Source organism: Vanessa tameamea, chromosome 17 (assembly GCF_037043105.1).
Source record: "Vanessa tameamea isolate UH-Manoa-2023 chromosome 17, ilVanTame1 primary haplotype, whole genome shotgun sequence".
NCBI classification, from domain to species: domain Eukaryota; kingdom Metazoa; phylum Arthropoda; class Insecta; order Lepidoptera; family Nymphalidae; genus Vanessa; species Vanessa tameamea.
In genome coordinates this window covers 2,235,604-2,248,230 of record NC_087325.1, presented here as the reverse complement: position 1 = coordinate 2,248,230, position 12,627 = coordinate 2,235,604, and the positions used below count along the sequence as shown (strand labels likewise).

At 31.4% G+C, this 12,627-nt stretch overlaps 2 protein-coding genes and 1 long non-coding RNA gene across 3 annotated transcripts; 1 reads left to right on the top strand and 2 right to left on the bottom strand.

Moving 5' to 3' along the window:
- Nucleotides 1-857: 857 nt before the first annotated feature.
- On the top strand, nucleotides 858-1,667 carry LOC135193761 (uncharacterized). The gene is made up of 2 exons (XR_010309409.1): nucleotides 858-964; nucleotides 1,430-1,667. It is a non-coding gene; the product is annotated as an uncharacterized LOC135193761 (long non-coding RNA).
- Nucleotides 1,668-2,809: 1,142 nt separating this feature from the next.
- Nucleotides 2,810-5,033, bottom strand: LOC113400764 (glutathione S-transferase 2-like). Its single transcript, XM_026640414.2, has 4 exons — nucleotides 4,886-5,033; nucleotides 4,120-4,287; nucleotides 3,805-3,947; nucleotides 2,810-3,009 (listed from the first exon to the last, which is right to left on the bottom strand). Exons 1-4 carry the CDS (start codon nucleotides 5,031-5,033, stop codon nucleotides 2,851-2,853), a joined length of 618 nt encoding a protein of 205 aa, XP_026496199.2. The 3' UTR covers nucleotides 2,810-2,850.
- A 2,749-nt stretch (nucleotides 5,034-7,782) lies between these two features.
- LOC113403605 (glutathione S-transferase 2-like) lies at nucleotides 7,783-12,627 on the bottom strand. Its single transcript, XM_064217429.1, has 5 exons — nucleotides 12,514-12,627; nucleotides 9,487-9,623; nucleotides 9,016-9,183; nucleotides 8,345-8,487; nucleotides 7,783-7,970 (listed from the first exon to the last, which is right to left on the bottom strand). The coding sequence occupies exons 2-5, from the start codon at nucleotides 9,617-9,619 to the stop codon at nucleotides 7,800-7,802; spliced, it is 615 nt and encodes a 204-aa protein (XP_064073499.1). The 5' UTR covers nucleotides 9,620-9,623; nucleotides 12,514-12,627; the 3' UTR covers nucleotides 7,783-7,799.

Here is a 12,627-nt window from a genome sequence, read left to right as displayed (position 1 = left end):
CTCATCACATATTCTAACGCCAAGCAGCAGTATTTATCATTATTTTCCGGTTTGACGAGTGAGTGAACCAGTGTAACTATAAGGACATTACATTGTAGGGTGATGGCGTATAGGCAATGTAAGGGATGCTTAATATCAGATGTGATGTGATATTCTTTGGATTGCGGTTAGCACTTACCATCAAGTGGCCCATTCGCCAGTCTGTCTACCTGAACGTAATAAAATAAATTAGCTCTATACTCAAAGCGGTGAGACAAATAACTCCAATTTAATTTCTTGCCATTCCATTCTACACTTTTATTATTGATCATGCAATATCTTAGAAAAACGTGTACCACAGATGTTGTACCTAGAATCTTTTACCAAAGTGTCACGTTTTAAAATTTAAACTTCTTACTAACATCAATTTTTTTTGGTGAGTCAGCGCGCCAACGCACGCGTCTTAGAATTGGAACGTATTGGTACGCAATTCGTTACAGATGCGCGCACGCCGCCCAGCCAATGAAAGTATATTATTTACCGCGATTTCATTTGTCTAATCGACCCCGCGTGTCGTATTGATTATAGTCACGCGTAGTTGTTAACTACGATCCGAAAATGTGAAAAACAACTATTACTTAAAAAGTTAATCGATAATTGCAATTTTTAATGTACTGGAGTGCCGTTTGGGCACGATGAAAATGCAATTTTCAAGGCTCAAGCTGAGAGCAACGTAACTCTAACTTGTTAGTAAAATAATTCTAACCTAATAAGTTGTCTGCTATCACGTGTACTGAACACGCGCGTCGAATTTTTTATTGCGAATATGTTCGACAATTAGTTAAGGACGTTAATAGAACTTTAGTAAATTTCGATACACTGTTATAATCGATTACTATTAAATTGAGTGATTACACTATACTTATAAATACTTTGCGAGCGAGAACGATATCTACGTCGTGATCGAAAATGAACTTAAAATTCGGTAAGTATAAGAATATTTAATGTAAATTAAAATATAAATCATTTCTAACGTTAAAAAACATAAATTTTATGATTTTAATACAATATTTAAACAAACTCTTGATCGGGTCTGTATCATTAAAAATATTTTTAAATAAATGATTTTAGCTGCGTTCACAATTTGATTTTAGTCGATCGAATGAAATGAACATGATTTTATAATAGAAAATCCCTTTCATAAGAAATTCAACACGACACTGTTTTCCATAAAAAAACTTAGAATATGTTCTTTAATCGATGCCATATTTATTTAGAGTGACTTTACATGGCCTTATTGGCCGAATGGTGATAAATAGTTCAGAAGTTAAACACATACGAGAAGTGTGTGTGTTCATCTGTTCCAGTATCTGAAATCATAACCCTCCTTTTCGCTTCACCTTAGTCTGATTAAAAAGTATGGATATTATACCTATATTTATGGTTTCAGCTTTTCTTCTAACGCTTCTAATGCTTTCGTCTACGATCGCAAATGACAGCGAATATAACTTTTGCGCGTGCTCGTTGAACTATAATCCAGTGTGCGGATCTAATGGTTTAACCTATGGGAATGAGGAATGTATGAAGTGTCAAAACCCTGGTGCCGTGAAGATTAAAGATGGCCCATGCTGAAAACTGTATTCAAAACCGTGTTATTAATAAATGATAACTGTATAATTATATTTTGTGTACTGAATTTTTAATAATTTGTTTAGTAGCTAACTCCCTAGTCAAGTTCCGTAATCGGTCTTGGTGTCAAATCGTGAACTTGTACCATATAATCTACGAAAGATTATATCAAACTCCTACTTATTCACGATAAGAAATAATCTCTTCATTATATGTATCTAAAAATGATATTGATAAGACTCTATTTGTATTTTTTCACCCTTGAATGCTCCACTAACGACCGTTCTAAGAAACTGTTAATAAAACTGCACTAAAGGTGGATTCACAATATAATAAATAAAATATATTCTCATTTTCGGATTATATTTATGAGATTTTGCAGACTCTTTAATGTACGGTTATGTTATTTTTTTTTAATGTTTAAAGGTATAATTTATTTAATGTACTAGCTGAACCTGCGGCTTTACTTCTAAATTCCAACCACCGTTTTGCCCCCTTAGGGTTAGAATTTCATAAAATCCGTTCTTAGCGGATGTCTACATCCTATAAGGAAACCTGCCAAATTTCAAGTTTGGAGGTGTTGTAGTTTCTAAAATTTCATGATTAATCAGTGATTGGTATTCCGCTTTTATATACTTGTATATAAATAACATTATCTACATATATAGATTACTATACGAGTATATATATCATACAAACATGAGTTTGCTGCGTTTTCAATACAAATGTTTCAGTAAGTACTTTATTCCTTGTTAGAAACTTTTGATTTTTTTTTATGTTATAGGTAGGCGGGTGTGCAAACTTGCAAAAATTATCTATATATTCTGCTTTATGCTTCCTTCCTCCCATTTCTCAATTACCTTCTGTTGTATTTACCTCTTATTGAATACGGTTCCAGTACCTACTTTAATTTATCATTACAGTATCTTCATACAACTCGCTCTGCTGCTGTGTAAAATATCATAGATTTATTATTATTATTAAATCTATGTATATATAATGTTTTTTTTTTATTTGTGCGTCAATCACTTTCATACCACAAACCAACGGTTAATACCTATTTCATTATACATGAACTAGCCTTTGCTAGTTTAAACACAATTACCAATTCGCATTTTAAATAAGCAATAAAAACGCCAAGTAAAGATAATACTTTTATATTCATTTAACATAATTGACACAAACATAGAACATTAAAATTCAAAAGATTCGTTTTAATGCGCGCTCTTTCAGAAATCCGACTTAGGGGTTTTTTTCACGAAACGCTTTTACTTCGGGGATGGTCAACACCTTCTCTTGTAGTTTCTTGAAACTCGGATACTTCTTGTCTAAGTCAGATATGTGGAGTAACAACTTAAGACAGTCGTACATGCCAGCAAAAACAAAATCTGCCCAAGTGAGCTGCAATTAAATAAAACATATTAAGCAATAAACAGACTCCGTCGTTTGGGTGAGTTGTTTGGGCCTGTTCATTTTTTGACGCAAATTTGTTTTACAATACATCTAGCACATTTTTTTTAAATTAGCTAATAGCGGTTTATAATTAGGGCACAAAATAAAAATCAAAATATAAGTAAATTGTGCAAAACACTTTTAAACTCGAGTATAGTATTATTTTAAAAGAGCTTACGCAACTAATTTAATTAAACTTTAATATTCTGCATAATTATAGCTGAACGGAAATTCAAACAAAAGCAAGCGCAGGAAAATAAAAAAGTTATTAACAAAAATATGGTCTACAAAATGAAACTAAATCATATTTATACTTCTCTTCTTGAAATTGTTGAAACAGTAGTGACAATATTATGGGCCTGATTGTTTATTGGTTCGACTGACTGAGACGGTTTATTGGTCTGTTCTTCCCTGAATTAGTATTTGAGCGGGTAATATTAAATATATTAATTATGGTTGGGAAGCGAAGACCAGTTTGAAGTGAAATATTTACTCCGCCGATCACCTCCGGCGCATCAAACGTACAGCTTTCTCAGTGGACTAGGTCAATTATCTTGTAGAGATTTGAAATGGGTTACTCTTAATCATACTCTTAAACATACAGACGTAATTTACAATAAATTGACATTTATTTACACATTGATCAATTGATCGATTCTCAAGTCGTATGATTTTTCTAAACTCGAGTAACATCGTTAACACGCAGCTTCTAACTTTTGTAATTTCAATAAAAGTAAAAAATACCTTTCCAAGAGCCATGTGCCCATAGTTTTTAGTAATTATCTCGTCTAACCTTTTCAACATAAATGGATAATGATTCTTTTCATTGTCTTCCTGTATTCTAGCCTTTATATTTTTATCCGTTTCGTGGAAAGTCGCTGATGCCCCTGTAAAAGAATAACTTGCTGAATATTGTATATATTTTACAAATAGAATTATTGAGTACTTTAATGTTTAAACTTATTCAATATATTATAAATCAACTAAAAGGCGCTTAGCGTTTTTTTTTTACGTAATAAGACTACAAATAATTAATCTTTCAAAAAACATAATATTTACTGTTGCGAATATCATTGTAAAATTCAATAATTTGGTCAATCTGGAAGTCTTCTTCAATGTCTTTGCCAGCCAGACCATACTTGCGGCCAAGGTAGCGAGCGATGGCGGTGCTCTGTGCATACTGTTTACCATCGATCTCAAGTACCGGCACTTGACCGAAGGGCATCACTGTAAATAGTTTTACAAATATATCAGAATAAACTCAAACTAGATCTCTTTAAATTCTTATAATCCCATTAGTTTCAGAGCCTAGATTAACCTAATCAAGGTGAAACTTATCAAATGTTAATTGAGAATATTTTTAAAATTATTCTATCTTTATTTAATTATTAATAATATCGTTACGTATCAATTTCTTTGTATCAACAACTTGTTAAGCAACGTGTTCGTGGATTTAATATGATTGATATCATAACAATTGAAATCTGAAGATTAAGACGTTTATGTTGTTTTCTCACACAATAGCATACAGAGTATCTATAAAATGTATAGAAAAAACTATAAATTATAGTACTTTCATAGGATTTCTTTCAGGAAGATTGAATGTGAAGATGGAATGTCTGTTTATAATATAGAATGTACTGCCATAGATGGATATACAAAACCTAGATCAGTCATTTCGACCACACGTGGTCCTATTTATAATAACAATAATAATACATTTTATATTAATATATTTATTTAATTATGTTATTAAAGAAAAACGAAAATCATAAAATATAATTTTATATGCCTAAATTTTTAATTGGCGTTGAATTAGACTAACATGGTTTTAATGCAGGCCAATCTTCCTTTTTCAACCTGCACTCTTCGAATTCCTGGTCGCCGTAGCCAAGTAATAGATGAATGCCCTCACCAACAGCCGTCCGATTAAAGTAGTATAACTTGTACGTCGGCATCGCTCTAAAACACATTAACAAATATGTCGAGATGACTAAAATACACTCGCCTAAGTTTCTGAATAAGGTTTTATACGATAACAAATTGTTTCACGATTTCGCTAATGTCTGAGACAGTTATGAATGTTTCATTGTAGGGCAACGCTTCATCTCCTTTTATTCAGAAGGTTTTGGAGCTAATTCTATACTGGCTGCTGGCTGGCACAGTGGCAAATTTTCATTCGACATCAACAGGTTGTTCTATATTTATAATTTTATAAATAGTAATTTAAATTTAAAGTTAAAAAAACACGTTTCTCCTACAAGACATTAATGATAAAGAGGAAGTGACTTAGTACTTGTTGATTCACAGGAAGGATACATATTAATCTAATTGTACTTTATTGACAAAAGTTCTACAATTTAAATGGTGGAAAAGACTAACTATTCAGTTTCTTATCGGCTCTTCTTGGTAAACTCTACTTTCCGAAACAGTGGCTGCACGACGATTCAAAAGTGCTATTATGATACTTGAATAAAGTATAAAATAGAAGAATCATTTTGATTTGTTTTGTTAAACTTTGGTTCGAATGCACTAAGGCGACTAAAGCTCCTGAAAGAGCTCCTAAAGAGTATGAAAATTTATAGTTTCTATAAGCAAATTTAACCATCACTCGTGGTATTTATGGTGAAGAGAGAGTCATTGTATCACTTTTTAATGATGAAGATAATAACAGATGAAAGTGATTGCCAACTTAAACAGAGATTAAAACTCAGATTTTGGCAAACGTTAAGTTTCATCCAAGGGAGAACTGACCTAAAAATTGTTGTGCGTTTTTTTACGTTACTTGATGTATTTATTTTTGTTATTTAAATAGTTTTTTCTTTTCGTTGTAAATGACTCTGCTGAAAGGGCGGTCAAATTAATGCAAGATTTTAGCAGAATTATTACAGTTGAAAATGAGTACAAACAATTCTTGTTGTCCTGTGTCCAGGAACATAAAAGTTTGTAGACTAAAAAACTACATTAAAGATCAGTTACCCCTGATCGATTATTATTATTTTATATTTTTAACAAAAGAATAATGTTTATCTTATTTTATTTCAATTCTTATTCACTTCATTTGTTGTATTTATAAATAGTTTGATATATATTTATGTTAATTTTATAGCGGACAAAACTATCAGGTAAATAAATTTTAATGAACTTTGTAGTTTGGTCGGCACGGGTTGCGATCATGTTAAAAAGATGAAATTTCATATTTGAGTATTTTTTAGCATTAATAAAAAAATAGAGGGTATGCATTTCGAAATTCCATAATTTTTGTTTTTTTTTGGTCTAATAAGGGATACCTTAATGCACAGTTGCTGAAGGATTATTTAACGTTGTCTCTTATTTGAACCATATATTAGCTGTTTAAATAACAATTAAAATTGTGTAACTGTGATAATATCATAAAACGCTCAAGAACTTACTCTTTTTATAATCTGTGGATATAAAGTATAATAACAAACGACGATGTGTACAACACAGACTCAGTTCCAACTACAACTAAGCGAATAGCAACGCCCGTGTAGCGCGGCCCCTGCTTTGAATATCGCTCTAGACTCGATTTAAGTTATCGACAACGTGCTGCCGGATGAATGCGTCACATAATTGAATAACCACAGATGTATATACAATATAAATATACCATATATTTAATAAAAATGTTTTATTCCAGTTCTGCATACAAAATAAATTCGTAAATTCTGGTAGCCGATGTAAATCTGCGTTGAGGTCGTTAATTTCGAACTAAGTAGTAGAAATAATGTTGTCTATATATCTATATCATAGAGATTATTTCAAATTAAATCATTGGTAGAAACCAAGTGTGAATACAAATTTAAACAAACAAGAATGAATACCTATTTCTTGTAACATCTGTTTGATGTGTATATGCTCAGTTTAATACTTAATTTTTTCGTCTAAAACTGTCTTTTACCTGAATCTTTTAAATAAAACTGTGGCCAGATGTCCGTTTAAAATTAATCTAACTATATGGTCCTTTATAGGAATTTTTCTTAATTTATACTCACAGTTAAAAAGTATTTACAATTTACCACAACCCTCGGTAAATAATACATTCTACTACTGAATGGGTGTTCCACAAGGATCAATTTTAGGTTATTTTCTATTTTTGATATACATATATGATCTTACGTTCCTAGTCTTAGTTAACATTACGACCATGATATTGTGTTATTGCCTAATGATACTTAATTACATTTTAACGTTAACAGAAACAAAGGTAATTATGACGAAGCAAAAATTTCATTGAGACAAATTGGTTACCAGCAAAAAGGTTCGTCTTATTAATATTATAAACCAATAGTCATATACGTAAGGTAATGTTAGTCCAGTGATACTACAGTGTTTTTAATAATAACTTTTTATTGGAATACTTATCTATCGTCAATAAAACTTATCTCGACATTTAGAAGAGTTTAGAAAACAATTTTATATTTCTGGCTATATTATATTAAGTTTAATATCATGTTACTTTGAAATAAGACTAAAGCTATTTAAGCTGTTAAAACCCCGTATCTTATTGTGCAATAAAAGGATTACTAAGGGTCCTTTAATATTTCCTAGTTTTAATGACATTCCTTTTAGGTATTTGGAATGTATTTAAAAATATTGTTAAATGTGTTTGATTTGGGACTAAATATGTCAAAATTAAATTAAGAATTTATATTCATACAACACATTAAAACAATAAAAAAATATATAAAAGAAATACGATTTGAAATTACATTTCTTTAAAAATCTGACTTGGGAGCTTCATCACAATACGCCTTCACTTTGGGGATGGACAGCACCTTCTCTTGTAGTTTCTTAAAGCTCGGATACTTCTCGTCAAGGTCAGATATTTTAAGTAAAAACTTAAAAGCGTCATACATACCAGCGAAAACAAAGTCTGCCCAAGTGAGCTGCAATTAGAAAATATAGAATATTACTATTATAAACAGATTATACAATTTGGGTTATTTATTTGACCTTTGCCTTTAAGGCTTATGTAATGACTGCTTTTTTTATTTTTTTTTTAATTTGGACCAGTTTAAAGTATGTATTAAATAATGAGCTGGTAAACGTAAGAAATATTAACACTTTTCTTACATCGACAATATATGGTATATTGACCTAAGAAGTTAACTCTTCGGTTTATAACTTCAATGACCAGCTCACTCGTCAAATCGGAACACAACAACTACGATGTTATTGTACGATGATGTACCAGGTCGATCGAGTTTCATCATCTTATTTTTTTTATATGTATATATACTTTCAATGTTGTCATGAATACCTTTCCAAGAGCCATGTGCCCTTTGTTTTTAGTAATAATTTCGTCCAACTTTTTCAACATAACTGGATAATGATTCTTTTCATTTTCTTCTTGCTTCTTAGCCTTCATATTCTCGTCTGTCTCGTAGAAAACCGATGCAGCTTCTATTAAAAAAACATTACTAATATCATAATTATATTCTTATTAACTATGAAATATAAAAATTAATTCAAATCCTCTTTAAATTCTAATAATATTGAATACTTAAAGTCTTTATTTATGAAAGCAACAATTATATTATAGTCTTTGCTATTAAAAATTATGCGGCACACCAAATGTTTCAAGAACTTATAATGATTTGAACAGGGCCGGATTTAGGGGAGGGCAACCGATGCAACTGCCCTGGGGCCTTTACGTGAGAAGGACCCCCATAACAGAGATTCCGATGAGTTGACAAATATCAAAACAGTCAAATTATAATAATGTTACTAATTACTGTTTTAAATGATACCGATATAAGTAAATAAATTATAAGTTACCGAATGAAATTAAAATATTCAAATTAATTAATAATATATATATTAGGGTTTCCATTCCTTTGCGGCCCCAGGGCCTTCAGACCTTTAAATCCGACTATGAATATGAAGGTATAACATATTAAACTTATTAATAGTAACAGTAAAAACATTTACTTATACGAATGTCGTTGAAGAATTCAATAATCTGGTCGATCTGGAAATCCTCTTCGATGTCCTTGCCAACGAGACCATACTTGCGGCCGAGATAGCGAGCGATAGCGATAGTCTGCGCATATTTCTTACCATCGATCTCAAGTACCGGCATTTGACCAAACGGCATTGCTATAAACAGATTTATGAAATTATTTTACGTTTTACGTTTTAAATGTAGCTATGAATGCTTTAAAGTCCTTTATGTACTGTAATAACTATTAAAAGTAATTGCTAGATTTTTTTATTTCAAATAATTAGGCAAACTAGCTAATTATGGTCAGTGGTCACCACCGCACTTAGATATTGGATACATTAAAAATTAATTAATGCTCCAACAACCTTAGGCAAGAAGATTTTGTATATATTTATATAATTATAAAATATTTCTTATATCTATAACTACTCGAAATGTGAATTAATATAAAGTCTAACATGGTTTTAGTTCCGGCCAATCTTCCCTAGCCACCCTGATATCTTCGAACTCCTGACCGCCGTAGGCAAGTAACAGACGGATACTTTCACCAGCCGCCTTCACCTGGAAGTAGTACACCTTGACCGTCGGCATTGTCCTGAAATTCAGATTAAAATATATATAATATTGATTAAAAATATTTTATCTTTAGGATTCCGATGGTTAGAAGAGTTCATATTTATGTCGAAATGGTTTTTGACATTAGCAAAAATTACAATTTAAGCCTGTAACGCATTCCTGGGCGAAGGCTTCTTCATCTGTTAAGGATAACTTTTTAGAGAATATTCCAGCACACATCTCAACTGCGGATTGGTGCTATCACAACTTCACAATGCAAATTATTAACTTCACAGTTTGTGTGGCGAAATTTATATCTGGTGCTCTTCAGTTAAGGCTTCTGATTGTCGTATCAATTTGAAACTTTGCAAGTATATGAAATTCGAATAATAACACCATGTTTTGGTACCACCGAGCTAATCTGATGACGGTAGATGGAAGACTGAGCAAGGAAATTGATGAAAGAAATGGCAACCTTGGGCTCATTTTGTTTGTTCATATTTCGCAAAAGCGTAGTTTTCAACTATTATTCAAAATATTAAATGGTAAACCTAGAAGAGAAAGAGCTTAGAACATATATATAATACAAAATACTTGAGCGATATTAAATCCGAGCAAACTGCTCTAGTTTCCAGTGCTTTATATCTACATTTTATCTTGTGATGTGCACTTAACGTTAACATTTAGAGTACGCCTGTGTGGTAAGTAAACAAAGCTATGTTTGTTAAGTTATTAAGTAATATAATATGTTAGACAAGTTTTATATACGTAGAATAAATCATTTATAAAAGAAAATAGGTTTTAATAATTATTTGGTAACTTCAATGAGAATATACTCTTTCAATCTGGAGAGTAGAAGAGGGGATAACAAATACGATTATTTTGGAACTTGTAACTTTTTTGGAACACAGGGAGTACCGCTAAAGTCATGTTCTTTTCCCAACCCACCGGGAATGTTGTCTCGTTTAGTAAATCATGTTTTCCAAATCAAAATAAAGGAACGTAAATTGCTTAACATATTTTTCCAGAACTAACATTAGAAGGAAATGTAATTTTGTTCCTTTAGTGGCAATCAAAACGAAGATCACTAATAGACAGTGTACAACGTAAACGTCATATACAACCTATTAAACAAAGAATCAAGTATACATATTATGACGTATCTCGACTGCAAAAAAATTCTCACTCAATGGCTGAAGCAAAAGGCTACCAGGATGTGAAGGCCACGTTCCCTGCTATCCAAAACCGAGTTTTGTCGAACATACAATATAATATGCGGTACCCTACTGTAATCCTATCACGCACACACAAGGCCAGATTATCCATTGGGCTGTATAAGCAACTGCTTGGGGGCCCCAAATGAACTAAGTATCCCAAGGGAAAGTATTGAAACCAAATATTCCTTCTATTTAAATAGAGCGATGCATACCGTAGTAATACCTATAGAAAATACATCGTGGTTATGAACATGCACACACACATAATTAGTTTTATGCTATCTCTTTTGTTTTTTTTTTACATTATTTCATTAATTTATACAGTAATGGTATTTGGAAGAACAGTTCCCAAATGATTATCACTAAACATTTTATTATTTATTTATTATTAATAATTATTATTCTTTTCTTTTGTAATAAATACTGATAAAACTGTTTTCATTGTTTGTTTACATCTATACTAAACAACATTTGACAGCAAATTGACACGATATCATTGGTCGAGAGCTGGATTAATCTATGATATTCACTATGGATTTGCAAAAAAAATGCGTTTTAAACATCGACGAAACTGTTATCGGGATTTTGGAAGTTAAATTAACGTGGAAATAAGTGGTTAAGTTTAATAATGTTGCATTATAAGTAAAGATATATTAATCATAAACTCTTAATAGTGCACAATATAGCTGAGTTATAAGCAAATAGCATAAAATACATAAATCTAAGGTTTTACTATCAGTATTTAAAACGGGATAGTTAACATGTTTTTTATTTTTATTTGGTGGAGCTCGATATTTCGACGTATCTACGAATGTCTTGTTTACGAGTCTCGTGAACAAGACATACGTATAAATACTGATAGTAATAAAAATAACCATGTTAATTTAAAATCTAAGGTTTGTTTATCCTTTTTCCTGCTCCCATTGGAATAGGCTATATGTGATTATGATAAATGAGAAAGTAACTCTGTTTGTGTGTGTTATGCTTTCAATGCTAAACCACCAAACCGAATTTGACACAATTTGGCATGAAACAAGCTTGAACTCCAAGGAAGGACATAAGCTACTTTTGTATTCCTAAAACTACACGCCCCTCTAACACGATGACGAAAATGTATTATATTTGATTCGATAAATACCATTAACAATTACGGTAATCGCATATGTGCAGAGCCTTTAAATGTCCTACGGCAAAAAAGCCCTCTTGAGAAGAATTCGAGTTTATTCCACCACGCTGCTATATTGGAACAAACCTATAGTTTGGTCAATGAGATATTTTCCTTCGCCGCCGAATACGATGAATTTTAAACACAAAATAAACAATCACTGCGCTATCAATTCCAACTGTTACTCTATAATAATAAACTATTATTATTAGTATTTCGTTTTATTTATTTATATTTTAGAAGGTATTCAATCGTCAACCAAGAATGTCTTATTTAGCCTATGAATGTACAATGAAATCTAAAATGGCCTCTCGAGCCTGTTACACTGGCTCACTGTAACTGTAATCTATTACTATCGAACATAGCAATAAAAACTATTCTTGTTTGCCCATAGAATAACTGATAATTATGTGGTAACAATTAAACCACTATAAAAATGACAATACGTTGTTAAAGCCGCTCTATTCTATAATAATAACAATAAAAGTTTTACAACTTGACGATAACGAAAAAACTATAATAAAACTAATAAAAATCTCGTTACTTACTCGTTTTATTATCTCTGATTATAAATGCAATAATGTAACGGGGTGATGTACGTGAGAATGTAACACAACTTCAATAACAACTAAACACAAACACAACACTCGACTATTTGTGTC